Genomic DNA, 26,954 nt, shown 5'->3' with positions numbered 1-26,954 from the left:
TCTACCACTGGGCATGTCCTCAGTCCTATTCCTATTTAATGTATGAAAGTGTGTGTGCATGTATGTATGTATGTGTATGTATGTGTGTATGTATGTGTGTATATGTGTGTATGTATGTATGTGTGTATGTGTGTATGTATGTGTGTATGTATGTATGTGTATGTATGTGTGTATGTATGTATGTATATGTATGTATGTGTGTATGTGTGTGTATGTGTGTGTATGTATGTATGTGTATGTATGTGTGTATGTATGTATGTATATGTATGTATGTATGTGTGTGTATGTGTGTATGTATGTGTGTATGTATGTATGTGTATGTATGTGTGTATGTATGTATGTATATGTATGTATGTGTGTATGTGTGTGTATGTGTGTGTATGTATGTATGTGTATGTATGTGTGTATGTATGTATGTATGTATATGTATGTATGTATGTGTGTGTATGTGTGTATGTATGTGTGTATGTATGTATGTGTATGTATGTGTGTATTATGTATGTATATGTATGTATGTATGTATGTGTATGAATGTATTCTTTTATTCTTTTATTTATTTGTTTGAGAAAGGATCTTGCTAAGTTACCCAGGCTGCTCTTGAACCTGCTGTATGTCTGTAGGGCAGACAAGTCCTAATTGTGTGATTCTCCTGCCTCAGCCTCCCATGTAGCTGGAATGACAGATTTGAGCCACAACGCCCACCGAAGCCAAGGTTCAGACCCTTGGTGAAGACCAGCTAAACTCCCAAAGCTGTAAGCAAATGGCAAGACAGACTGGGGGTAAAATGCCAACCCAGTGGTTTCTAAAAGAAACCGAAATAATCAAACAGGCTTTCAAGTCCACTTGGTTCTCAGTTTTGCCCCAACAAAAGTCCTTCCACAGAGAAGCCATCAGCTCCAGAAGGCTGCCTTTGGTATCAAAGATATCGTTGAGCAGATAATCTGGAGTAAATTCTTCCTCACCACAAAGTCACCTACTCCTCACAAGCCATGAGAGACCTCTTGTCACAGAGATGTGCACTCTGTTTCCTTCTTCCTTGCTGCCAGCATGTGCTCCTTCCCATGCCCCAGGTTCAGCAACCTGGACTGTCCATGGCCTTCCGACTTCATAATTTCTTTAAATGTCTTAGAACAAAACAGAAGCCTCATATTTGCTCATGTACTAACACGTGCTCAAGATATTAATGACCATGTCCCAAGTCTCCTCTCACATAAGCAAAAGGTAATGAAGGTAAAGCCAAGCAACAAAATAAGACAAGTGACATTTTTATAACCATGGGAGCTCTAACCAATCTAGCAACAGAGACCCATTAATAAGCCGTCGAATGGATACATTTTTCCTAATCTCTACATAATTTTGAGTTAATAACTGTGATCTCTTATGAGACCATGGAGGGACCTGACCCCAGGACTCCACTATGGGAGGTATATGAAGAAGAGAGCCTAGGGGGTTTCTGGTCCTGGTGGGCATGTGGACTGGCTGTGTGCACGCCTGGGATGGGTGAAGCTCTCAGGTCTGTGTAAGCCAACAGTGAAAGCAGGGGTGGTTATTAAGGTGTTTTCCTTCCCTTAGCTAGCCCCAACCTCAAACCCTGAACTCAAGTGACCTGATGGCATTTCTGTGGCTCGTTATCCAGGAACTCACACTCACAGTTCCTCCTCAGTACTCCCGGAGATCTGTGCCCTGACAATGAATGTATGCTGGCCGAGTGTAGCCTGTACCATCCCTGAGAAGAATGGCTTCTTCTACACCTAAGGTCTTCTTTCTCACCCTTTACATATTAACCTTAAGTTTTCTGACTGCAACCCTTACAGTAGAAGAAATAGATAGATGTAGAGGTATATATGCATATATGTATATACACACATTATATATTGTATGTATATATATAGTATATATGTGTGTATGTATATTAAATTTTGTATGATATGTATATATATGTACATATATTGGATTTTGTATGAAGATATTCAAAGGAAGGTAAATGTGCTAAGTTATGGAGGAATGTACAAATAGTAGTTACTGTATATGTATATGTCATGGAAGGTGGTGCTAAGGAAGGAAGGACATTTTTATGATTCTATTTCTTTCCATGATATCCAAATTACTTGTATATATCTATATATGTGTGTGTGTGTATGTACACATATTTACAAGTAATTCATAAAGCTTGCAAAGATGAAACACCAGGTGTTTGCTTCTTATCATAAATGCAATATATATAACTATATATGTAAATAAATATATATTATAGTATTATACATTATATAAATTATATATTATACATTATATTATATACTTATATATGCATTATATATTGCATAGTTATATATCCACATATATATAATATATTATATATATTGCATTTACGATAAGAAGAAGCAAACACCTGGCATTTCACTTTTGCAAGCTACGGTACTGCAGGACACGGCTGTGTATCATCTGGTACTGAATCTCAGGTCGCTGTCAAACACACAAGTGCTAGATGTTTTCACGGCTGGAGTGTATGAACGAAAGAACGAACGAGTGGGAACAGGCTGCTGCCGTGCTGTGAGAAGTGGGTGTGAACTTCCAAGAACGAATGTCTCCCAACCTTAGGGAGATGCTTTAAATAAAGATGAAGGCTTCCTCATCCAGGGTAATTCTTACCGTTGACTTTCAATGTGATTCGCTTGTAGTCCGCTCCACCATAGCTGATCATGCAGCAGTAGACACCTGCGTCCTGCAGCTTGACATCTGTGATCTGAAGCACCGCGTTCCCCTTCAAAAGCTGGTCCTTTGGCAAGAAGGCTCTCCCCCTGAAGCTGCTGTGTTGAGGCTTCAGGTCCTCCTCTCCCTCCACAAACTGAATAACTTCCTTGTCTTCCTTTTCCCAGTACACCACTAAGGCAAGCAGGTCCAATTTCTGTTCTACTGGGAATCTGCATTCCATCGTGACATTGCTGCCATACTCCACCACGTACAGGTCCTTTGGAGCTGTGATGGTAAATGCTGCAAAGGAAAGAGGAACAGCCTTCAGAGGACAGAAAACTCCTCCACACACATTTGAAAAAAAAAATGGGTAAAAGGTTACCGTCGCGTTATCAGTGAATCACATGAACACTAAACTTCTTCTTTAAAATAACTTCATCGGAGAAAACCACAAGCCATCTAGATAATATATTCCCAGTCTTGTTTAAAAGGAACCAATAAATAAGAAGATGATATTAGCGGGCCATCTCCCCAGGAATTTTCAGTGGTCACTCATAGGAAATGGTTCATCTGTTGGTTCTGTATTACCTGTATTTTTATATTCATCCCCTGTTGGGGGAGGGGGGCATGTTGTTCATTTGTTTCTGGTGCTGGAATTGCATCCAGAATTTTGTGTTTACCAGCCAAGTGCTCTACTACTAAACGACACCCACAGCTCCTGTATTTTCCTTCATCCTTTACAAGTAACTTATTTATGAAGAAGGAAAACTAGAATGTGCTTTTTAGAAGCAAAGTATATGCCTTTGAATTATTTTCAGGGGTGGAGTGATCGCTCAGTAAGTAAGTGACTTGCTGTGCAACGCGTGGACCCGAGTTCAAATCCCCAGAGCCCAGGTAAAAGCCAGGTGCAGTAGCATGTACCTACACTGGGAGGTGGAGACAGGAGAATCCCCAGAAGGTTTTGAGCCAGGTGCCCTACAGGACTCAGCCATGAGCAACAAATAAGACTTTGTCTCAAACAAGGTAGAAGGTGAGACTCGAGCGAGCTCTAGGTTTCCTTTGACCTCCACATGTGTACCCAGCAAATGCATGTACACATATACCCCTTCTACACACACACACACACCCCTCATACACACACACACCCCTCATACACACACACACCCCTCATACACACACACACCACACACACCCCTCATATGCACACACACACCCCTCATACACACACACACACACACACACACACACACTCACACCCCACAAATTACTTCCATTTTTTTAACTCAAGGCTAAAATATTGAAAATATCGAGCCCACTGAAAAGATCTGGTGACTTACCCGCTAGCACGTGACTGCAGGCTGTGACTATAAGGACAGCAAATATCCTCATGGTTTGAGACTTACCTAGTCATGGGAAACAGAGAGAGAGAGAGAGAGAGAGAGGGCTGTTTAACTCAATAGCTGAACAGCAAGACATAGTAGATGTGTCCTTCTAATATAGAAATAAGCCCTAAAAGCCAGTCCGGAAAGCGCAGACGAGCCAGCTCAAATGAAGCGATTTTGATGGCTGGCCAATGACTGATTTGCAAGTGTGGAAACAGAGCCGCACAGTGCAAAGTTTAAAGTTTCCATTCTGTAACTCAAAGCCATGGAGAACCAAGCGAAAAGAAGTCAATATGATGTGGTGAGCACCTTTAAATTGAGTTATAAGCCCCTAGAGATTGATAATGTACACTGGAAATCAGCCAAGGACCCCCCCAAATCCCCCCATCTGTACCATGCGTGTTTGAACATTGAAACATACTTGAAAACTAAAACCTGCTTTAAACAAAGCTTCAACGCAAAGAACAACCAATTTTCACTTTCACTTTTTGACACTTCCTCCTCTCCCCCCCTTAAAATCTCATGTCTACCTCTTGCCTACTTCAAATTATAATTCTTTTCCCTAGTAAACAGAGTACAGTGATGACAGGCGTGAGAAGGAAGGAGGATTCTATCTGGCTGGTTTACTTTAAGGTCTGGTTGTCTCAGGACCACTCGCTGAGACGTAGCTGCCTGAATTCTGGTCTACCCTCTGCTGAACGTTTTCCTGATTCGTTCGGCAAACACGAGTCTGGCACTGTTTTGGGCACTTCTGGAGGAGCAGGCAGCAAACAGAAGCCACTCTTTCTTGAAAGTGATGTCTAAAGATGGGGTCTAATAATTCACTTTTTCCCCCTCTTCTATGTAATTCACATGTTTACAACTTCCGTGGGACAGTCTTCCTCTCAGGGTCTCTCTGACCTGTGTGTCCATTCACAGTGTCTCTGACAGGTGTATAAAGCCAATGCGTACGGCTTCTGGCATCCAGACTCTAAAACTCAGTGAGAAAAAACAAATACATCGGCCAAGAGGAAAATGAACGAGAGTCTCACACAACGCTCTCTATAAGGAAGTACATAGATCTGTGATAACGTTTGGATCTTCTGCTCTACCAAAATTATAGAATCCTCGTGGGTAGTGTTAGTGAAGAGGCAGGCAGACAGGATTTCCTGACCTTTATTAGTAAGGATGTGAAATTGTATAGCTTTTTAAAAGGTCAATTTGGTAACCTGTTAAAACTTTTAACTCTGGATGTCCTACGATCTCTCTATTCCTGTCTTGGAAATTCACCCTAGAAAAAAATAAGCTCATGTGTAACAGGGATGATGCGGCTAAGAATAAGTCTTGAAATACCCATGTATTAGCTAATAAGACTGTATACTCAAAATACCGTGAGGGACAGATTCTAGTACACGCATAGGGAATGAGTTTGCAAAGACGTAGGAAGGAGCTTAGAGTTACTTGTGTTGTAGAACAACCCTACCCTTCTTGAAGACACTGCCGGACAGTGATTATCAACAAAGGTAACTGTGACTTTTATAGGGAGGACAGGTATACTTATACCTTGTTTTTGAAAAAAAAAAAGGATTATTTGTTTACTTTATGTATGTGAGTACACTGTTGCTGTCTTCAGACACACCAGAAGTAGGGCATCAGATCTCATTACAGATGGTTGTGAGTCAACATATGGTCGATGGGAGTTGACATCAGGACCCCTGGAAGAGCAGCCAGCGCTCTAAACCGCTGAGCCATCTCTCCAGCCCACATTTATACTTTTTTAAAGGGAGAAAGAAAGATAGAAAATGAGAGATGGAACCATGAATTTTTTTTCATTGTATGTGTGTCCAATTTTCAAATGCATGAGTAAACATTTTACTTATGTTATTAGAAGAAAAGAATTATCACACCTTTCTTGTGAAGGACCCTAGAACTGGAGCTCAAACATCTTCACTAGGGCAGAATGATCATTTCAGCTTACTTTTATGGTCTGTTGTTGTTAATTATTGCTATTGTTATAAAAAAAAAAAACTAATGTAAGCACATTACACACATTCTCCTTTAGGGAGCATTTGGTAATATTGGCTAACATATTTATTTGATTCACAAAGCTTGCTTGGGGAGGAAGAAGGCTGATACTGGTGTAGTGAAACAGAGGCCTGAGAACTGCCAAGACCCCGCTCCCGCCCACGGCAACAGAGACTGAGGTGGCCTCCAGCACCACTCTCCACACAGCCTGTCAACAGTTTCCCTTCAGCCTTTTTCCTCTACACTTTTAAAGATTGACTTATTTTATGGGTAAGAGTGTTTTGTCTGATACTCCACACATCACTGACATCATCAGAGGTTAAGAGCCTAGCTGTTCTTCCAAAAAGTCCTGAGTTGAATTCCTAGCAACCATGTGGTGGCTCACATCATTATAGATGGTTATCTGTAACAAGGCCTGGTGCCCTCTTCTGGCCTTCAGGCGTACATGCAAGCACAACCCTGTAAAAATAATAAAGAAATCTGCTTTTGTTCTTCAAGAATAAACTTTCTTGCTTGCTTGTATGTATGTGTATGCTTACCACATGTGTGCCTAGTTCCCTCAGAGGCCAAAGAGGATGTCAAATTCTCTGAGGTGGGAGTTACAGATGGTTGTGGGTCCCTGGAAGAGCAGCAAGTGCTTTAAACCTCTGAGGCCTCTCTAGCCCCAGTTGTTTTATACATTTAATAGCCACTTTTAAAATTTAAGATTATGTCATAATTTCCACAGGTGTCGTTTTTAATGGGCCCTTAATATTGAGCTCCTTTACTGTCCCATGTTGGGTCTTTTTGTCCCTTTTTTCTTTTACTATTTTTAAAGATTTATTTATTTGTTTTTATGTAAGTACACTGTTCACCATCTTTGTCTTAAGACACACTGGGAGAGGGTGTCAGACTCCATTACAGATGGTTGTGAGCCACCATGTAGTTGCTGGGATTTGAACTCAGGACCTCTGGAAGGGCAGTCGGTGCTCTTAACCACTGAGCCATCTCTCCAGCCCCCTGTCCCTTTTTCCCAAGGTTTGGCTTGTATGCTAGATTTCCCTAAAGAGAACTGGTGGTCTAGGGAGAAAGACTATGACAACTGCCTGCACAGCATCTCCACACAGCACTGACATCATTCTCCACCACCCCCATTCAATTCTTGGAAAATGCAACTTCATTTGTTTAAATAAATATTTAGTTCTTTTTTTTTCCTCTTTTTTTTTTTTTTTTTTTTTTTTTTGGAGCTGGGGACCAAACCCAGAGCCTTGTGCTTGCTAGGCAAGCGCTCTACCACTGAGCTAAATCCCCAAACCCAAATACTTCTTGATAGTTATCTGATTACTTATTTCAACTGTTAAGGCCATAGGCTTCCTATTGACTATCATGAATCCTTCATGTTAGAAAAGGGCAGATGCAACCGCATCTGAGAGACTGGGGCAAGAGGATCTTGAGTTAGAGGCCAGCCTGGGCTACATAGAGAGACTTTGTCTCAAACAACAACAAAACCAGAAAACAAAAACAAAAATAAGCCAAACCAAGGACATTTATCTTAAGAAAGCAGAATCAAATGACTCATTATTTGGCACATATCTCTCCAGTTCCTCTGCCCAAGCAGCAGACAACATCCAGGCCTGTGAGGACACAGTGGCTGTTACCATGAGCCTGTAGGAGAAATGGCCAAGCTGAGTGCTAGACGGTCACACCAAGGTACATGACATCCATTGAAGGCTAAACCTCATTTTTCCCACGTTGATGGCAGACTCGGTTGGCACAGTTAGCCACTGACTGAGAGTCTGTTTTAAAAGCTTAGCCTAAAGTCTGAAAGGTGGTGAGTCGGGTCTGACAGCCACTTATCCAGTATCATATCCTCTCCTCCCTGGCTCTCCGGGGGCAGCTGTGAGCAGTGGGAGATAAGAAGAGGAAATTCGGGCACCATGTAAATCAGCTCCTCTTTGACCTCTAAACCTGCTCCTCTTCAATGGGGGTTAGGAGTGCAGGCTTGGTCTTCTTCCTCGGGCAAGAAACTGTAACCTTTGGCGAATTCCCAGACAAGAGCTGAGCGCCGTTCACAAAGCAACACAAAGTGAAGAAGTGATGTCTCATTCAAGATGGGGAAATAGGTTTGTCCCAGGGGAAGTCCAGATGAGGACCGTGGAGCTCACTTCTCTGTCTTCCCAGGGTGGGAGGGAAAAGACGCAAAGCTTCCTTTCTCAAAAGAGTGAACATTTACCCAATTTTCAAATTCTATCAAATGGCCCTAAACTCCGTGCTCAAATCCCTCCCTTCTCCATCCCTCCTTAGAGCAACATGTGACCACTGACTGCCCATCTGTGCTGCTCAGCCGGGATAGGCGAATACTTCAAAGTGTAAAGTTCTCCTGAAACACTGCTGGTCGCCGTCACCATCAGCTGTGGAACGAGAGTTTCCTCAGTTTGTTTGTTTTCCCATACAAAGGCCTTTCAGATACTCAAACATAACAAAGGGCTTAGACATAGGAGAGTTTATCGAGTTACTTACATTACAGATGATCAATAGATGAGGTAGTAAGGCACTATACCTAACCTATGGGAGAGTGATGCCCTTTAATTACCCAGCACAATGGAACATAGCAATTAAAAAAAAAAACTGGCCAAGTAGTTCACAGGAAAGCACCTGCAATAATTTATTCAGATGTTTTATTTTTTAAAAAAATAAGAACACGGGTACTTTATTACCTCTGATGAGAACCCCAATCTAAACTTTAACATAGCCAAGCTCACTGTGTCTAAGAACTGTTTTGGACATTTTCTTCCAAAAATCCTTTAGGTTCTCTGGGCAGATAGAGTAAAACTGTCAAGCTACCAGCATCGTGGTCCTTGACAGAGGAAGGGACCTCAGGAGATGCTTCAAGAGGAAAGACTTACCCAGGCATTGCTAGTGAACAGTTAAAGTCGCGCTAGGACCAATTCATCATCTTCTGACCCAGCTACCTACGCCAAGATCCTATAGATAAACACACAAGGCTGGCATTATAGCTAACAGTGCCTAGTCACCAGACAAACTGCGGATTCTGGGGTCTTTGCCAGGAAAGGTCTTTGCCTGTCAACCCATCGTGTTTCCCTGTTGCCTTCTCCCTTCTCCATCCTCAAAAGGTCTAGTGATTCTGGCTCTCGAAAGTGCCCTGCAAGCCGACTCTGCGAGAAGATGCTCCCTACCTGTAGGCGAGGAGACTGGCAAGTCGCGTAGCTGCAGCCTGGCTGGAGGCTGGGGAGGGCGATTTCCTGGTCTTATCCGTAGCAAAGAGCCCCGCCCCCTCTGCGGAAACCACGCCCTCCTACTCTGAAACCGAAGCTTCCCAGCAGCTTTGAGTGGGCGCTGATCCCAAAGGATTTCCTACAGATGACTTTAGAGTCAGTCAGCTTTGGGATAGGTATTTGCAGTTTATAGAAAAACGAAACTAGGGTCCGGTGTGGTGGCGCATGCCTTAATTCCAGTACTCAGGAGACAGAGGCAGCAGGATCTCTGGTCTATAGAGCTCCAAAACAACCGGGCTACTACGGAGACCCTCAGACAAACAATTTAAAATCGAAACTAAAAATGAAAGTGAAACTCGCATTAGGTTTCTCGTAAATCTACAATCTACAAGACCTGAGGTTCACGTAGGTTGCTTGTCATCCTCTAAAACTATCCCCTTGTTTTTTGAAAGGGGGTCTCTCTTACCTTCCCTCGAGCTCTCAGCGGGCTAGACCAGCCAGCCAGAGTGCTCCGGGGGTCCCCACCCCCGCCTCTGCTGCCAGCGCTGGGGTCTTAGCGATTTGGGCCATCTCAGATTTGGGCCATCTCTGCTTTTATTGTGGGTAATGAGGCCCCGAATTTCAAACACTCTGCTTGAGCAGTGAGCGCTTTAGAAGCAAAACATCCTAAGCCATAAGATCTCCAACGTAAATTTTATCTTCAGAATCCAGACACTTTAGTAAATTACCATTCGATTCGATTCCCTTCCTCTTTCAAGGCCTTTCCGGATACTTGACAGTCTTGACAAAATTTTGCATATAGAGTTACACAATCTATAGAGTTAATAACAGACAAATGACTCGGCTTTAATTCTAGAAAGTAGGTGTGTCTGTATAATAGGAAATATATTTTTAAATCGTGGATTTGTTGACTTCCTCAAAGTTCCTCGACATAATGAAACCAGTTGCATTGCCATTCAAGAACTTCCCATCTCGAGCCGTGCCCTTTGTGAACAGTGCCCTTTGTGAGGGCTGTGGATGCTGCTGCTCTCGGGATCCAGGTGGGGGAAGTCTGTTCTAGGTGATGTTGAGAAAGCCCTTCTGCGAACTGGAAATGTGGGCTTTTTCCAAGACAAAACCATGGGAACTCCACAGAGCACTGTCATCGTTTAAACATGTCACTGTTGGACTTCAAGGGCCTTCTTTGTCCTCTGCTTTTCCCACTTAATCTCTAAAACTATTCTCCTACAGTAGTGCACCGAGTGAATATAGGGGTGTCCACTGGCTTGGTTGTGAATGAGATTTTTCCCACCATCCATCCCCATTTTTAACTTGGAAGTCTTTGGGGATGACACTGCTGTAAGGCTCTCTAGAGAATGTGGAACTGTCAACATCAATAACATTGGAATAGACCATACCCTCAGCTGAGATAGTCCCTCTTCCAAATATCTTTTGAACCCCAGTAATAGAATGAAGTAATTTCCCTAACTTTAGTTGGCTGACTGAAAATAAAGACTTTCTATGTGGAAATCCAGTCTAAACATATGTGTGTATATACACATGCGCAGACAAAATGTATTTCTAGTTAATAATTTCATTCTTTTAAAGGATAGCCAAGACCCAGGACCATAAGCTTTATGATATGTTAGCATGGTTGTGACTATTCAGATATTTTTAAAAAAAAGTCACTTTAGAGACTCACTCCTTAGCTGAGTTCTCTTGGTTCAGTGAGGGTTTGAGTGGTGAGGATTAAGGGATACCCCCTTAGCAGTCTCTACGGCTATGACGTGAATTATTTTCAAAGCTAGAAGGAGTGAGGTGTTTTAGCTTTGTTTGATTTACAACAGCATCGCTTAAAGTGTACATAAATGCTCTACAGAGAAGGCAAGTGGTGACTGGAACTGGTCTCTCTGAAGCTCTTCATGGGAATTGGGGACCTGCTGCTTTCGCTGATTTGCATATGAGTAATCTGAAGAGTCTCCCACCACTTCTCTCCCACCTGTTTGTACTCCTGCGACATTTATTTTCCCATGAAGTTGATCATGCCCCCTTAATGAAGTTTTGGTGTCCTCTAGAAATAGAAATAGAAAGAATATATATATATATGTATATATATATGTATATATATATATAATCTTAAAAAGATACACATAAGCCAAAATAGCCTAGGTAAGGAAAGGAGCATCCCTGAAAATGATCTGAGTTTTGTGATTTGGAGAAAAGGTCAGATGAGAGGAAAACAACAGTGGCTAGCCAAGGCAGAAGGGTGGAACCCATCTCTAATGTCATCTCTAATTTCCTGTTTCCTGTTCACAGCCCACCTGGCCTATTCCTTGCGGGGAGATAAACCTCCTTACAGCTCACATTCTGCATAGTTGAGGATGAAGGCCAACCATTTCCAGGGTAAGGCGACACACAAAGTGATTCTGGAGATACCCAGGAATGATCTGGGGGGCACAGGGGGTGGGCACGCAGCAAAGGCTAAAGGTGAGCAAGCCCAGCAAGTTCTTCCAGAGATTATTATTGTGGAGTCTACACTGAAAGGCCGGCTCCCCTCCACGAAGGGCCCTGAGGGTTAAGGAGAAAGGTCGGTTTCTAACTGTAATGCAAAGTCATTGGATAGTTTAAGGCAGAAGAGTCGTGTCTACAACTAGCCGAAGAACGCAGGTGGAGGAGTCCATGTTCATAGAAACTGGGAGCTTTAAGAAGATTCTGTTACAGTTCAGTTCAATTCCAAAACTACCTATAGGGAAAGAAAGTCACATCCCAAAGTGGTGTGTGTGTGTGTGTGTGTGTGTGTGTGTGTGTGTGTGTGTGTGTGTGTAAAATGATATACTAGTATATAAATAGTAAATTTTATTTATTTTATATGTATGGGTGTTTTGTCTGCATGTGTTTGTGCGAGAAGAAGGTGTCAGGCCTCCAGGGACTGGAGTTTCAGACAGTTGTAAGCTGTCACATGGGAGCTAGGAATCAAACCCTGGTCCTTTGAATGAGCTTTAACTGGATGAGCTTTACAGTCCTAGTTCTCAGAGTTTGGGAACTACTTTCTAAAGGAGGAGGAGGAGGAGGAGGAGGAGGAGGAGGAGGAGGAGGAGGAGGAGGAGGAGGAGGAGGAGGAGGAGGAGGAGGAGGAGGAGATCATTCGGGGGAGGAGAACAGGCTGAGATTCACAGGTTGAGGACAGGGTCATGTGCGTTGCATGGGTTACAGAAGAAGGAAGTTAGCAGGCGCTTAGTCAATACTGACATCACCACTGAAAAATACCCCAAAGAGAAGCAGCTCCAAGCTTCCTTCTCATCAGCTGTGCGACTATTTACATACAGCTGAGGGAGGCTGAAGCCCACACCCTCATCACCATTCCCCAACGCTCCCTCAGTCACGTGTACGATTCTTGGGATGCTACGAGATGCTTCTACGAGATGCTTCGGTTGAGCTCCATGAAGCCTCCTTGGATTCAGGTTACACTCTGAAATGTACCCGCCCCTGCTCGCTCGGCACAGCTCTCCTTGGCTCCCCCGCCCTCTTCCACCACAGTTATTTTCAGTTACTGGGTTTCAGTGTCAAGCCCTGACAAGCTACAGCATCATTAAAAAAAAAAGCTATCAAATTAATAGGATGAAAGGACGATAACGATTAAAAGTGTCAGTCATAGTAAAACAGGTCGCATTTTCAAACGTCAGACTCTCGCGTCCATGCATTAGATTACCTGACTTGTAGGGTAGTTTTTACGAGTTGCAGTTCCTGACGCTGGCTCTACTTTAAGGCTGTAGAAATGGCAACATCTTACTCAAGCAATTTACATGATACAAGTAGGAATCACACCCCGAACGATGCTCCAGTGTCTGATACACAGAGGCCACACTGGGGGGACTTGACGTGAGCATCTTTATCCACTGCTATCACAGCGTGTGCGTTTTCTGGCCCCTCAGTTAAACCTTGACTTGTATGCTCCAGCAATGCTATGCCTACAGCCCAAGACAACTGACGGTATGCTCACAAAACTAACCGCGTTGTTCCTACTAGACTAACTAGAACCATCCAAGTGTCCCTCCGTCTGAACGGATACACAAAATGTCTTATATTCATACGCCGGACTACTTTTTAGTCCCAACAAGAAATGGAGCCATGAGCCATGCTATAATGTACTCGTTTGATTTTTGTTTCTAATTTACACTTAATATTTATTTACTCTCTGCGCGTGCAAGTGCACACTTAGGGACGTCAGAGGACAGCTTGCGAAAATGGGTTCTTTCCTTCCACCATGTGGATCTCAAGAACAGAACTGGGTCTCAGGGTGGCAAGCACATTTACCCACTGAGCCACCTCACCAGCCCCCATACTGTAGCTTAGATGAACACACACACACACACACACACACACACACACACGCACACACACACACACACACACACACACAGTGTTAAAGTAAAAGAATCCAGTGAAAAGTCCGTTTCATTTATATGATCTATCTAGAATACATAAGTCTTTGAAAAGGTCAAAAATAGATTAAGATGGGTTCTATAGGTTGACTGCATGTGTCATTGTCCCATAATGATAGGTTCTATTGATTGACTGAGAAAAACAGCTCATGATGAAGGAACGATCTGCTGTGATCTCGCCCACAGAGCGCAAATGTTAACCACCTCCACTCCCAGCCTCCGGGGCCGAAAACATGTTCTAAATCTTTCTCTTTGAAGATACAACCCTGCATGTTTAACATTCTTGTGCTTATCTGCAGGTACAAGGACTTCTGTCCTTCCTACAGTTTACAGAGCTGGGAACAGAACAGAGGCCAGTTTAGTCTCCTGATCTGCTGCCCATCACTCTCCAAAAGCATTTACTCCTAGCTACATGTACCTGCTCCCATAAATGGGACTAAAGATACTGTTGCAATTTCCCCATCTAAAAGTCAGAATCCGGAAGACTGAAGCTAAGAGCATCTATACAAGCCTGCTAGGCTAGATGTGCCTGAAAGTTGTCTTCTCTAAGGTGTGGTGTCACCCAAGGATAAGACGGGGCCCTTCCTAAAGGCTGTGAAGCATGTACTATTTTCCCAGCCGGTTGCATAGCAAGTGCTAATGGGTCCTTGAGTGTTTCCTCAGTGAAGCAGGGAGCTGTACTCTAGACAGACAATGCTGGTAGGAGTATGTAATGTGGAAAGCACATAAGGAAATATGGAAATTCTGGCCACTGTTTGCTTTTGTTCCCTGTTTTCTCTTTGCGATTTGATGGTGTCGTTTTTTTACAGGCTGGGGAACCCGAGGACTTGAAATGACATTTCCATGCTGCTTCCTCCACCTTCCCTCAAAATCACACACTATACTGGACCCTGCAGCTTGGAATTTGCCGCTCTTGCCCGCCCCACACACCTCCCGGCTCCAGGCGCCTGCACCGGAAGGACATCCCAAGCCTCCTCCGGCACCGGCACCGGAGCACTTAAAGGAGCCAGAGGCCACGCTGATTGGTTGAAGCTCGTGAGCCACTGTCAAAGCCAACCAATCCTGGGTCTCTGCTGAGCAAGGTACAGTCTGTGCCGCGATCGCTCTGGAGCTCTGGCTAGAGGCCTCTGCAGTGGCCACCGCCCCGCACCGCGTCGCGTGAGTGCATCGGGCAGCAGGAACCTGGGAGGGAGGGTCGGCTCGGTTGCATGGCCCCGCACAGCTGCAGCTCCGGCTAGGTAGGGAAGGCCGGGCTCTGGGTTCTGCTGATGTCCCCAAGGCTGACAGGTATTGCCAACCCGGTACTGTGAGTGTGACCTCTCCATACCATTGTCGCCAAGTTGGGACAAGTCTGCTGAGTGCAATGGACAGGGAAATGGAGTACCTTTAGGGAAATACCTAAATGACGATAAACTGGCTCAACAGAGCGAGAGTGGAAACAAAACAAAACAAAAAACACCCCCAGAGGCTATGTGCTTCCTTCTAGGGAACATGCTTTGGAAGGTTTATTGAGAATGGTTGTGACGATGTGACCAACCAAAAATTCTGGTACTAAATAAGGGAAGAAATTCTTTTCCTTCTAAATTGAATCCTGGTTCCTAGGATGGCCAAAGAAAGTCTGTCTGAGATTTGCACAATCAACATACCCTCCCCAACACACCTTTCCAGGGTAATTTGAATCATGGGCGCTTGGAACTGGAGCATTAACACCACTGCTTCCCCACCCCCACCCAAAACAAACAAATGAACAAACAAACAAACAAACAAATAAAAACAAAACAGGAGCAGCCTGGACTTACGTCAGTATCCTTCATCCTCCAGAACACTGTGGTTTTCTGTGTCGCCTGTAATAAAATCAGTTTGGGGCCACTCTTACTTATTGCTGATAGCGTTTTGTCTCTGGGAGTGAGAAATTTGAAGGTATTTGGGACGTCCTAAGGAAAGGGTGCAAAATGGCTTTGTCAGGTATGGGCAGAAGAGGTTGGAAACACTGTTCAAGGGTGAAGTTACAAGGTGTGGCATACTCATTTACAGGTGATCTCCAGAGGGACACTCCTACCTTCCTTCTACCTTTAGCTGTGAACCTGAGATTTCCCTGACACATCCAAAGTCCAAGTCCAAGAGTGCAAGGCCCAGAAAGAGGTAAGCTTAAATCCCAACTTTCCAAAGTGTTTCTCTGCTCTCCTTGAGATGACTGATGGGAAGATTGTCCTACTACTTCAAGGGAGGGAGAGCTCACCCCCTTAGAAAGCGTGTGTGTGTGTGTGTGTGTGTGTGTGTGTGTGCGCGCGCGCGTGCCCATGTGTGTGCGTGCGTGTGTGTGCTCGAATGCGCAGACTAGAGAACAGTAGGTTTCTTTTAAGATGTTTGAAGATTCTTGCAACAGGTGAAAAATTCAACCAAAGTTTGCCTTCTGCTGGACCATTCCTATTTTGCACAAGCGTTTGTGTATAGTAGAAGCCACAGAGACTATCAAGATGGATGATAACGTTTCTCAGTTGGAAATGACTCATGTGAGCTGCCAATGCTTAGATAACAGAGTAGACAGCTAGATCCCCCTCCCTGATGAGCACCCTCTGCCCCTGCTCATAGGGTGCTGAGTGGGACAGTGACAGACAGGAGGAATCCTCATAACGTCCCAGGCCTGCTTAGGGCTCTCTCTCTCTCTTCCTAGGAAGTAGTTCAGCCTCTGTTAGCCTTACAGCCGAATGGCTCAAGGGCCACTTATTTCCAGGATGTGTTTTCTGTGTCTTTGTCTGAATACAGGGGAGTCATTGAAACTTGGCTGTCAGCTCACACTCCCCTGGAGCCCGACTAACAGGGTAACCATCCCAGTTGAGGTGAAATGCCCCTGTTCTCCGTGCTCATTTCCAGGGTCACTCTAAAGCCAGGGATTTCCTTGTGAGGAAAGCTGTGGAAATAACTGTTGTCTGGGATTCCCTCAGAATACAGATAAACCCTGGTTGTGAAACATTGGACCTGACTGCCGTGGCGTGCAGGCATTCGACAGCCTAAGACTGAAGAAAGCAGAGTCATCGTGCATTCCCCTGGGCCTTATGGTCCACTGAAAGGTCAATAAGGAAAATGTTTTCTGAACAAACTTGGCTGTATTTAGAACAAAGTTAGGAGTTCTGACCCACCTACAGTTTATAGCCCTCTCGGGTAGCTGTTAGGTAAGATCATATGATAAGATAAAAAAAATTAAAAATAAACCAAGATGGTGCCAGATGAGGAGGATGGCTCAAGTCACAGTTTTTACGGAAATGATGGTCAAAAATGACGATATGGATCATAAGGAAAAAACTTGAAAATTTGAATTCATTTCCCAGGCTAGTAAGAACAACCAATCTATTTTTTTTTTTTTTTTGGTTCTTTTTTTCGGAGCTGGGGACCGAACCCAGGGCCTTGCGCTTCCTAGGCAAGCGCTCTACCACTGAGCTAAATCCCCAACCCCCTATTTTTAACTCTACTATAACATTCAATAAATTATATTGAACATATTATTATAAAAAGATGTCTGTTCTTCTTTAGGCGTTTCTGAGAACATTAAAGCAGGCTAAGGTAAGCCACAGTGTTCCATATATTCAGTGTAGTAAATGCATTTTTTTCCTCTATGGTATTTCCAACTTCCAATGAGTTTATTGTGCTGTAACTTCCACTGGAAATAATAGAGAAACTCTACAGTGTGACCATTTTAAAAATCCAATTCTGGGCTGAGGAGATGGCTTGGTGGGTAAAACACTTGCCATGCTATCGTGAAGACCTGTGTTGAAAGCTTGCAAATCAATGAAGAGCTGGGTGTGGTAGCACACATCTGTAATTCCAGGGGTGAGATGAGAGGCAGAGAAGCTCCCAGTCAGCTAGCCTGGGCTACACAGCTGAGAGCAACATTTGGGACAGACTGTCTCAAACAAGGTGGAAAGGGCAGAACAATGCCCGGGGTTACCCTCTGACCTGGACAAATGTGCTGTGGCACACACCCACCTGCACTCACACACGAGTGAATACATACACTCACACACATACTTCCATACATGGAGATCCATTTTCTTTTTTTTTTTCTTTTTTTCTTTTTGGAGCTGAGGACCGAACCCAGGGCCTTGTGCTTGCTAGGCAAGCGCTCTACCACTGAGCTAAATCCCCAACCCTGAGATCCATTTGCAAAGCCATGTGAGCATCCTCATCCTGCCCTTGTGAGCGCCTTCTAACTTGGCAAGAATGAAGTCGGAGCTGGAGGAAAATAGGGGCTATCAGCTGCAAGAGGATGAGACCTGTGTCAAAGGACAGGAGCATGAGAGTCCGGGAGAAATACTGACATACTGACCCTAAGACACCTACATCTTAAGATGCAAGGTCAAGAGGGACACACAAAAGGTCTGAACACGGGGTTGGGGATTTAGCTCAGTGGTAGAGCACTTCCCTAGGAAGCGCAAGGCCCTGGGTTCAGTCCCCAGCTCCGAAAAAAAGAACCAAAAAAAAAAAGGTCTGAACACACATCCTCAGATGCAAGGTCTTCCTGTCTTCCAGAACAGACGGTAAGAAGGTGACTCGCATTAGGTTTATAGAGGGGGAAATGAGGAAACATGGCACTGTGTGTTCACAGAGCAGGGAGAGATGGGAAATCATTTCAGTCAGCTGTTCTTGGCTAAGTAAATGGTGTTCAAAATGGGTAAGTAAGTATGCCAGAGGTTAGACCGCTACTTAGAGTTTACACTATTCCCTAAGTCAAGGTTTTTTTCTACCTTTTTACATTGTCACAGTTGATAGGAGCCCAGAGCCTGTATAAGGATATACAGAGTCTGTTTTCTAAATATGTCTGCATTTTACACTTTAGGTCAAGATGGGGTTTATATTTTCGAAATCTATGAATGAAAACATGAAAAATCAACAGGAGTTCATGGTTATGCACGCTCGACTTCAGGTATGTGTTAGTTACGGAGCTATGCTCCTAATCATGTTAAGTTTCTAGAATGGTGTTCTTGAGGCATGTTCTCTTTGAACCCCTTTCACCCCTAATTAAGACGCTTTTGGGCTCCACCCTCAAAGACAAGGTGAAGTGGATGACCAAGTAACTGGTGAATGGCCCACGTCTCCAATACAGGTACTTGAGCCAAAATTCCTACACGACTAGGTAACTGCTTAGAATATATTATGAACAGAATATGCCTCTTCCCCCAAGGTATTCTGGGTTCCTAGAAACTGTGACTAGATTAGGAATATGATACATTGCATGGAAATGGATGTTACAATGTGTTCATCTAAAGAAGTGGTGTCCTGGATTATCAATGCAGATCCATTGTCATTTCCAGAACCTTTATAAGAGTGTGTGTGTATGTGTGAGTGTGTGTGTGTGTGTGTGTGTGTGTGTGTGTGTGTGTGTATGAGAGAAAGAGAGAGACAGACAGACAGAGAGAGACAGAGAGACAGAGAAAGAGAATTAGAAGATGTTATACTGTTGCACCTAAGAGTCTTAAACACAATCACATCGGAGCAGCACTCTACTACCTTTGAAAATGGAAAAAAATCCAGGCCGTGGGCCAAAAAGTGCAGGCAGCCTTAATAAGTCAGAAAAGCCACAGCCCTTTAAACTTAGATGGTAACTTGTTAAAGCGGCATTAGGAAACTGGTATCCACTGTGGCGCCTGACTTCAGATTGTACAGCAGATGTTTAGAAAAAAATCAAAGAGATTGCTTAACTGTCTAATGTAAGCTGTCAAAGTATTTTAAAATATTGCAAGACACAGCTGAATGTTAAAAAGTTCGACTGTGCTAAGGTTGTAGACAGTGATCGTGAGGCCCCTGTGGTCTGTTATGGCTTTAAGAGAAGAAAGTCCTACTCTCGGGCAGTACAAGTGGAGAGATAACCTAGACGGCCTGGGTGAGTCCGTAGTGTCCTGACTGTGTGCATGACCTGCCCTCAGTCTCCTGGTCTGTACCCTGGGGACAACACACTCTTCAGAGATGCTCCAAGAAGTAAAACTTATGCACATTATATAGAATGTATGTTATATAGAATGTATAATATAATGCCTCTTACTTATATTAGGTGTTGCTGTCATTGCTATTAAAAATGTTTTTTTTTAACGTTAGGGTTTCATCTAGCTCAGTCCAAATTGGTTATGTAGTCTAAGATGGCCTTGAGCTTCTAATCCTCGTACGTCTTCAGTGATGGGATTATTGGTATGAAACACACAAAAGTTTCAGTGCGGGGTAATGATTCCTTTGGGGAAAATTGAAAGAACGGGCAAGTTAATTTCTGTAACCGAGCAGAGACCAGAGAAGACTTATAGACTAGGAATCAGTCCAGGATCTCAGAAACAAGAGTAGCGTGTGGGTGGAAACTACGAGAGTTTCATTCTTATATTAGACTACATGACCTCAGGATCTGTGAAGATCTGGGGACTTTATTCCTCTTGGAAGTTACAGAAAACCAGAGACTCCCACACCAGAGGAGTTCATGGAAGCAGTGTGGGCATGGCGCTGACGTCACTTCCTCCTGCTACTCAAAGCTCCTGAGCTCTGTGGATTGGGTCAGGTATGGGGAAGACTGAGTGTCGGGAATCCACTGCTTTTTTAGGGAAGCATGAACAAGAAGAAAGTGGAGGCTTTCGCTTTGTTTCACTCCTCAAGGTTTTCACTGACACGCAAGCAAGAGATGGCTCCGGCAGCTAGGGCCCTGGTTTTGGGGTTTTTTGTTTGTTTGTTTGTTTTTGTTTTTGTTTTTGTTTTACTTATCCATCAAGAATGTGCAGGATGTCCATGGTCCTTGCTAATCGGCTGACTGACCAGAGTCAGGAGAACAGCTTTAAGTCCTTCCTCATCGATATCCCAAAGAGCAGGTTTTCCATGTGTGGCGTTGAGGTCGAGTTGTATCAGCCATCACTTACAGCTTAGCTAAACCAAAGGCGAACCCAGCCTGGGAACCCAGCCCTTTTTGAGCCAGCAGCTTTGTCTCAGCTGGAAGAAGACGGGTTGAAATCCTCCCGAGAACTGTGACTACCGCTCCTGCGTGCAACCAAGAAGAGACTAGGGTGTGGTCTGACCAATTGCACCTTCAAGCACACTACTTTGATTTTCCGGCAGTCGGACTCCTACCTTCTACCTGTCCTGTCTTGGATCCCTGACTCCACAGTGGACTTGTCACACCTAAGGATCACGCGGCTTCCACAGAGCAAAGGTTATTTTAAACAAAACAGAACCGCGATGGCGTTGCCTTTCTGACCCTTCACTTATTCGCTGAAGTGAATCCCTTCACAATTTGTATGCTGGAAATCCAGCCCCAATATGACTTCATTTGCAGATAGGGTCTTCACAGAGGTAATCAAGTTAGAATAAATCCACAGGGTGGACCTTAATCTGATATGTTGGTGACTTTTAAGAGGAAATTTAATCATGCACCCCAAACATTTCATTTACAAGCCAGAGATAGAGGTCTCCTCACTGCTTGTCCAGGAATCGGCCACATTGATTTTTGGATTTCTAGATTCCAGAACTAAGACATATATATATATATATATATATATTCTATTGCTTAAATTAACCAGTTTTTGGCCTCTTTGGGGGTGGGGGGCAGGGATTTAGGGAGTATGCAGCTTTAGCAAACTAAAGCAGGGAGTACTGGAGCCTGTGTCCAGAAGGGGGCGCTGGTGTGTTGGGCTAGAGGCTCCATGCAGCTTTCCTCCCTATTTCTGTAAGCCGTCCCAGGAGGAGCAGCAGAGAGGTCACCCTGAGGGATTTGGGAGGGATTTGGGAGGGATTTGGTCACCCTGAGGTTTTTGTACAGAATGCCACATCAATTTCACTGTACACTTACATGTGTGCACGACAGAATCTTGAATTGCATCAAGCTCCCTTCCTCACTGCAAACTTTGTTCAGACTACCTCCGTTGAACTCCGCCCATCTTCCAGGCACAGAATCTAGCCTAAGTGTTGTAAGGTCCCTACACAGTTTCGGGAGTTTATACACTTTGGCAGATGCTCAGTGATTATTGTGACAAGGCTTTCTGTTTCCCCCTCAGGAACCACAAAAAAACAACAACAAAAACAACAACAAAAAACTTTTTGATTTTGTTTTCCTTTTTTAAAAATTTAGTTTTTGAGAATTTCATACGAGGTACTAGGGCTGGGGGCTGTGGCCCAGAGGTAGACTAGCTGCCAAGCACGCACATGCGCACATGGTCCTAAGTTCAGCTCCTAGTACTGGAGAGAGAGAGAGAGAGAGAGAGAGAGAGAGAGAGAGAGAGAGAGAGAGAGAGAGAGAGAGAGAGAGAGAGAGAGAGAGAGAGAGAGAGAGAGAGAGAGAGAGAGAGAGAGAATGCTTATGATGGAAGGGACCCACATTAGTAATTACAATGATTATCAACAGTCTTTGGTAGAAACTGCTTCTTCTAACTTCTGCTACTGAGAATAGTTAAAATGAGCATTTCTTCACAATGCCACTAGATGGCACACATAAACAACTTTATAACACCAGAAAGTCTGGAAAGAATCCCGATGCTATGATGTAGGACTGTAGGCCAAGCAGTAGGGTCATGCAAAGATTAGTGGGCAGCAAAAGTTTGTCGTTGGCTGTGTTCAGGGAACAACGTGAGAGAAAAACAAAAGCCAACCAAACATGAGAACCAGACTGTCTGTGTGCTGAGAATGTAAGGTACTGGACTGTGTAGAGTCCCTTAATTTTTAGTGAGATTAGATCTTGCACATGGTTCAATTTTATTGTCAATGAGGGAATAAACATGAGAGCTTTTCTCTCTGTCTGTTCTGACATGGGTCAAATATTTTATATAGGACTTTTCTTAGAAGAAAAAGTACTTGGATTATGTTTAATAAATTTATTTCTGTTTTAAATCTATTAGGAAAACAGACGTTAGTTTCAGGTTCATTGTTAGATTTTGTTTAGAATGTTTGATGAATTATAGCTGTTGGCTTAGGAGGTTACTGATTATAATAATTGTGCCATTGGAGACATGAATTTATTATATATGGGTATATTTTAGTTTTTCAATCATTACACATTGTTTAGGTGCCAAATACTATTCAGACAAAAATTTCAGTTATATGTTCCCAAAAGAAAAACCTTAACTTCAAGTTTCATATGTTTCAAAATTTTTGAACATGAAGACCTCAAAGGTTTTAAAACTACAGTAGAATGAGAGATTATGTTTTTGGCTCCCTCCCTCCCACCTGATCCATGCTGACGCCTCTCAGGTTCCTCCTTACTAAGACACCCACTGCCCTGTGTCTCCTGTCTTGCAAAATGCCATTAATCCCAGACTTTCAACCCTAGTTGTATCTTTGTTGTTGTTGTTGTTGTTGCTGCTGCTGCTGCTGCTGCTGCTGCTGTTGTCCCTTGAGAAAGGGTGGCAATGTAGCCCCACTTGGCCTCAAATTTATGATTCTTCTTTCTATGTCCCCTCCTGAGTTCTTGGCTGACTTATACATTTTGGTACATCGAGTTCACTCTTTACCATAAACTTTATTCTTGTGACAAGGACAGCATGTTCTGTGTTCACCACAACATCTTACTTTCTCATGATTGATATGAAACTTTCTGCTGCTCCCTTTGATAGTTCCCAGCCATCAGTTTTAGACTGGTACCTACTTGATGTTTACTGGGGGTAAAAAAAAAAAATCTATCCTGTGATAGCTCATAATCCTGGCTTAATCCTGGTTGCATACTAGGACTACCTAGATGCCCTGCAAAAAAAACTAAACTAAACTAAACTAAACAAGTAATGCTGACCTAACCTCCAATTAACATGTGGAATAACTTTTGGTCGGCAAGGATGCATTTTGCACACTCAATACTCACATATACAAAATCATGTTATGTATCTTTAACAGAACTCAAAATGAACCTCAGCTTCTACTGATAAAGGCAAATTTGGCCAACACAAGGTGGCTTGATTGCTTCTTACCCTCTCTCCTTCTCTGTTCCTTTTGCCTTGGAACAATCTTGGTATGGCCTAGGTGGCACAGGCATTAGAGGAGGCATCTCTGATTGAGGGGAGCTTCTCCCCTGCTGTTGACAGCCACCTAGGAAAACATGTGACAAACAAGGATCTCCATTGACATCCCTCCATCACTGTGTGAAGACCTGGTATTTCAAGTTGTAGTTGGGTGTGTTTGGCAACATGAGCAGAAGGCAAAATGATTCCCATGCAAGAATTAACAACAAAGGCCAGCAAGGTGTGTGTTTAGTGACCCATAAATTTCTTCATGTGAAACAGAAAGGCCTAGATATATAGCCATGGCTCAGATCCACAAAAAACCAGTCAAGACCTCAGGGAGCAGGGCACTGTCCTGCATTCATTCGAAGGAATTGTCATTGCCAAAGGGACAGTTTCACAGAGCTGTTCAGAGCAACTTGGTCAAAGTCTATTGTGATTTAAACAAAAATAAGACACCTGAGAACAAAGGGAGGAGGAAGAGCAGGTCGTCACACCGTCCAAGGCGGAGGGTGAGAAACTGTTCTTTTGTTTTTGTGCTTAGCTGGAAAGACAGCTGATCATGCAGAATGAGATGAGAGAACGGCAAATGGCTATGCAGATCGCCTGGTCTCGGGAATTCCTCAAATATTTTGGAACGTTTTTTGGCATCGCAACGATCTCTTTAGCAGCTGGGTATGTTTACAATTTACTTGAAGTTTCTGAAATAGCAAAGTCTTTGCCATGGTCATAGGTCATAGCACCGTTAAGGTGGCTGGAGTAGGCCTGTGAGTTTTGAATCTTGAGTATTTATGGAACAAAGCAAGTTCCCTTAGCTTACTGGTCTGTAGAACAAGAGTGGTAACAGTTCGTCCTGCCTTTAGTTCCTCATGTGCCTTTTGACTATTTCTCTAGTCCATATGTTAAAGAGGGCTCACTTGACACCAAGATGGATGGCCTCTGTGCTTATCCCAGAGGTCCTGAATGGTAGCTCTCAGTCCTTGTCTGCTTTAAAAGGAGGAATCTAAGACCTGAAGTCAAAGGAAGGTTAGCAAGTCATAGACCCTCCCCTTGAAAACCAAAGAATCTGGCAAGGTGTGATGGACAAAGAAATTCAATTACTCAATCCCTATGGAAGACTCAGATGAATTAAATAGCTTACAAGATAGAATATATCCTCCCAAAGGTGGTTGTTTTTTTTTTTAATTACAAGGATAAGATATGTATTTGCTGGTTACATTTGACACTCATCATTCTATTTCTGAAACAGAGCAATAAAGCGAAAGAAGCCAGCTTTTCTTATTCCTATAGTTCCCCTAAGTTTCATCTTCACCTACCAGTATGACCTGGGCTACGGAACTCTTCTACAAAGAATGAAAAGTAAGTCTTCCTAAGCAAGAGACTCTGTGTCAGAATTAATCTGCAGTTCAGGATTGGGACTGAGCGGTGGCTCAGCTGATAACAAGCTCACTCTGCAAGCGGGAAAGCCTGGAGTTCAATTCCTAGTGCCCCTGTGAAAGAGCCAGGTGTGGTGGTCTATGTTACAGTCTCAGTACCGGGGAGGTAGAGACAGGCAGATCTCTGGCGTGCCCGGCGAGCCAGACTAGCCTACTTGGTGAGCTCCAAGTTAGTCTGAGATCTTGTGTCAAGCACAAAAACAAACACAGAGATAATGACCGAGGATACTGGCAGTTAACCTCAGGCCTCCACACACGAGTGCACACAATGAATACATATATGCACATGTACACACACACACACACACACACACACACACACACACACACCTTCCTTACAAATCTTTGACTTATGTGGATTCTGATAGGACTATTTTACTATGATTCCGAGGGCAGGCATCTCTACTTCTAACACAATGGCATGGAGTCAGCTTTCACCAGCTCATAAGAACTGACTGCTAAATGATTAGAAGTTTTGCATGCCCATGCCCTCTTCTGGTGTGTCTGAAGACAGCTACAGTGTACTCATATACATAAAATAAATATTAAAAAAAAAGAAACCAGAAGTTTTGCATGATGGATACGAGGCACAGTTGTTTATTAAAAATTAAATTAAAAAATTAAAAATTATAATAAATACTAAATTGCACTTAAAACAAAGGTATCAGATACTCAGAACTCATCTGTCGCTAATTATTTTTCTACTCTATATGACATGGCTTGCTCATATCCATTGGATCTGCATCCTGTAAATGTAAACGCAGCATACGGATGCAGCAAAGAACAGCCACGACTGCGGCCTCAGGCAGCACTCGTTGGTGGCTTGTGATTTGTCACGTGAGGAGTATTTACTTCATGGACACTGGAAACACACCAAGTCAAGGCTTAACCCTGTATTCTGTTGATCATCTAGGCCAGGGATTGTAAACTGTCGACATTTTTAAACCTTTGGGAAAGAATTCTAGTGATTTCTATAGGTATTCTTCATTTTGTAAGACAGCTTATTCGTTTTTAGTGTCAATTCACAGTTTTGTGTGTGTGTGTGTGTGTGTGTGTGTGTGTGTGTGTGTTGTACATTGGTCAGATCAAGGTAGTTACAGCCATCTCCTCGTGCACTTATCATTTCTTTTGTGAGCATCTCTTTTCTGAGACAGTCTCCCTGTGTGGCCTTGGCTGACCTTGAACTCATGAACCTCTTGTCTTACTTCCTGAGTGATAGAATCTAAGCACCTCTAGCTGGGTTTTCAGAATCCGTCGTGTGTTTCCCCTGAGTGGTATAGATTCCTTCTCCTGAGTCAGATAGGTGAGACGCTTAAGTGAGATTTAAGGTCATTGATCCTGTGACCCACAGTGTGCCCCTGGAACAGCAATCCGGCCAGTCCTCTTATAAAACCCTTATGGTCCCTTCATCAGCTTATCCATTTCTGCCTTTTATTCTGCATTTTAAGGTGAAGCTGAAGACATATTGGAAACAGAAAAGACAAAGTTGGAGCTGCCAAAAGGACTCATCACCTTTGAAAGCCTTGAAAAAGCCAGAAGGGAGCAGAGTAAATTCTTCTCAGACAAATGAAGTCCCACTTATCCTCGAAGCACATACTGCGTCTCAAAAGCACAAAATCGTTGGCTTGAATCATGGTGTTTACAGTTTTTTTAAATGATCAAGATTTTGATACAATGCATTTTTATTTTAGAATATTAAAATCCGAAGTGAGTTTGTTGAACTATTTTAAAATAAAATTTCTAACACTCAACCAAACCATGGCAGTATCCTAAGTAACATTAAGATTTCTCGTGTGTATGTGTGTTTTTTTCAAGTATCCAAGTGCAAAATTAATAAATTATGTTGTTCTGAATCTGA

The 26,954-nt window shown here is 43.3% G+C and overlaps 2 protein-coding genes across 12 annotated transcripts in view; one reads left to right on the top strand and one right to left on the bottom strand.

Annotated features, from left to right (window-relative positions):
- Positions 1-13,313, bottom strand: part of Cd274 (CD274 molecule) — a 23,742-nt gene extending 10,429 nt beyond the window's left edge. The window contains exons 1-4 of one of the 4 annotated variants that reach the window (XM_039088034.2): positions 9,254-9,292; positions 8,963-9,041; positions 4,029-4,094; positions 2,650-2,991 (exon numbers count right to left, since the gene is read on the bottom strand). In XM_039088034.2, coding sequence (XP_038943962.1) covers positions 2,650-2,991; positions 4,029-4,080 — 394 coding nt within the window. In that variant the 5' untranslated portion in view covers positions 4,081-4,094; positions 8,963-9,041; positions 9,254-9,292. Of the gene's footprint in view, positions 1-2,649; positions 2,992-4,028; positions 4,095-8,962; positions 9,231-9,253; positions 9,297-12,980 lie in introns of those variants that run through there. The other 3 variants (XM_063271728.1, NM_001191954.2, XM_039088029.2) reach the window with 3 other exon arrangements.
- Positions 12,670-26,954, top strand: Plgrkt (plasminogen receptor with a C-terminal lysine). Of its 8 annotated transcripts, none has more exons than XM_063287022.1 (7): positions 12,670-12,732; positions 14,523-14,871; positions 15,748-15,855; positions 18,548-18,634; positions 24,205-24,335; positions 24,910-25,019; positions 26,545-26,954. In XM_063287022.1, exons 4-7 carry the CDS (start codon positions 18,554-18,556, stop codon positions 26,664-26,666), a joined length of 444 nt encoding a protein of 147 aa, XP_063143092.1. In that variant the 5' UTR covers positions 12,670-12,732; positions 14,523-14,871; positions 15,748-15,855; positions 18,548-18,553; the 3' UTR covers positions 26,667-26,954. The 8 variants fall into 8 exon arrangements, with proteins under 8 accessions (XP_063143092.1, NP_001099817.1, XP_038964779.1 ...); XM_039108851.2 differs by lacking the exon at positions 12,670-12,732 and adding an exon at positions 17,245-17,274 and having other exon boundaries at positions 14,722-14,871; XM_006231203.5 differs by lacking the exon at positions 12,670-12,732 and adding an exon at positions 16,659-16,784 and having other exon boundaries at positions 14,722-14,871.

The sequence above is a fragment of the Rattus norvegicus genome, chromosome 1, assembly GCF_036323735.1.
Source record: "Rattus norvegicus strain BN/NHsdMcwi chromosome 1, GRCr8, whole genome shotgun sequence".
Lineage (NCBI taxonomy): Eukaryota > Metazoa > Chordata > Mammalia > Rodentia > Muridae > Rattus > Rattus norvegicus.
This window is presented reverse-complemented; position numbering and strand designations above follow the sequence as displayed.

Coding starts and splice junctions, on each gene's coding strand:
- Plgrkt (XM_063287022.1), top strand. CDS start 18,554: ATGGGGTTTATATTTTCGAAATCTATGAATGAAAACATGAAAAATCAA. Junction 18,635..24,204: donor TTATGCACGCTCGACTTCAG/GTATGTGTTAGT, acceptor TTTTGTGCTTAG/CTGGAAAGACAGCTGATCAT. Junction 24,336..24,909: donor ACGATCTCTTTAGCAGCTGG/GTATGTTTACAA, acceptor TTTCTGAAACAG/AGCAATAAAGCGAAAGAAGC.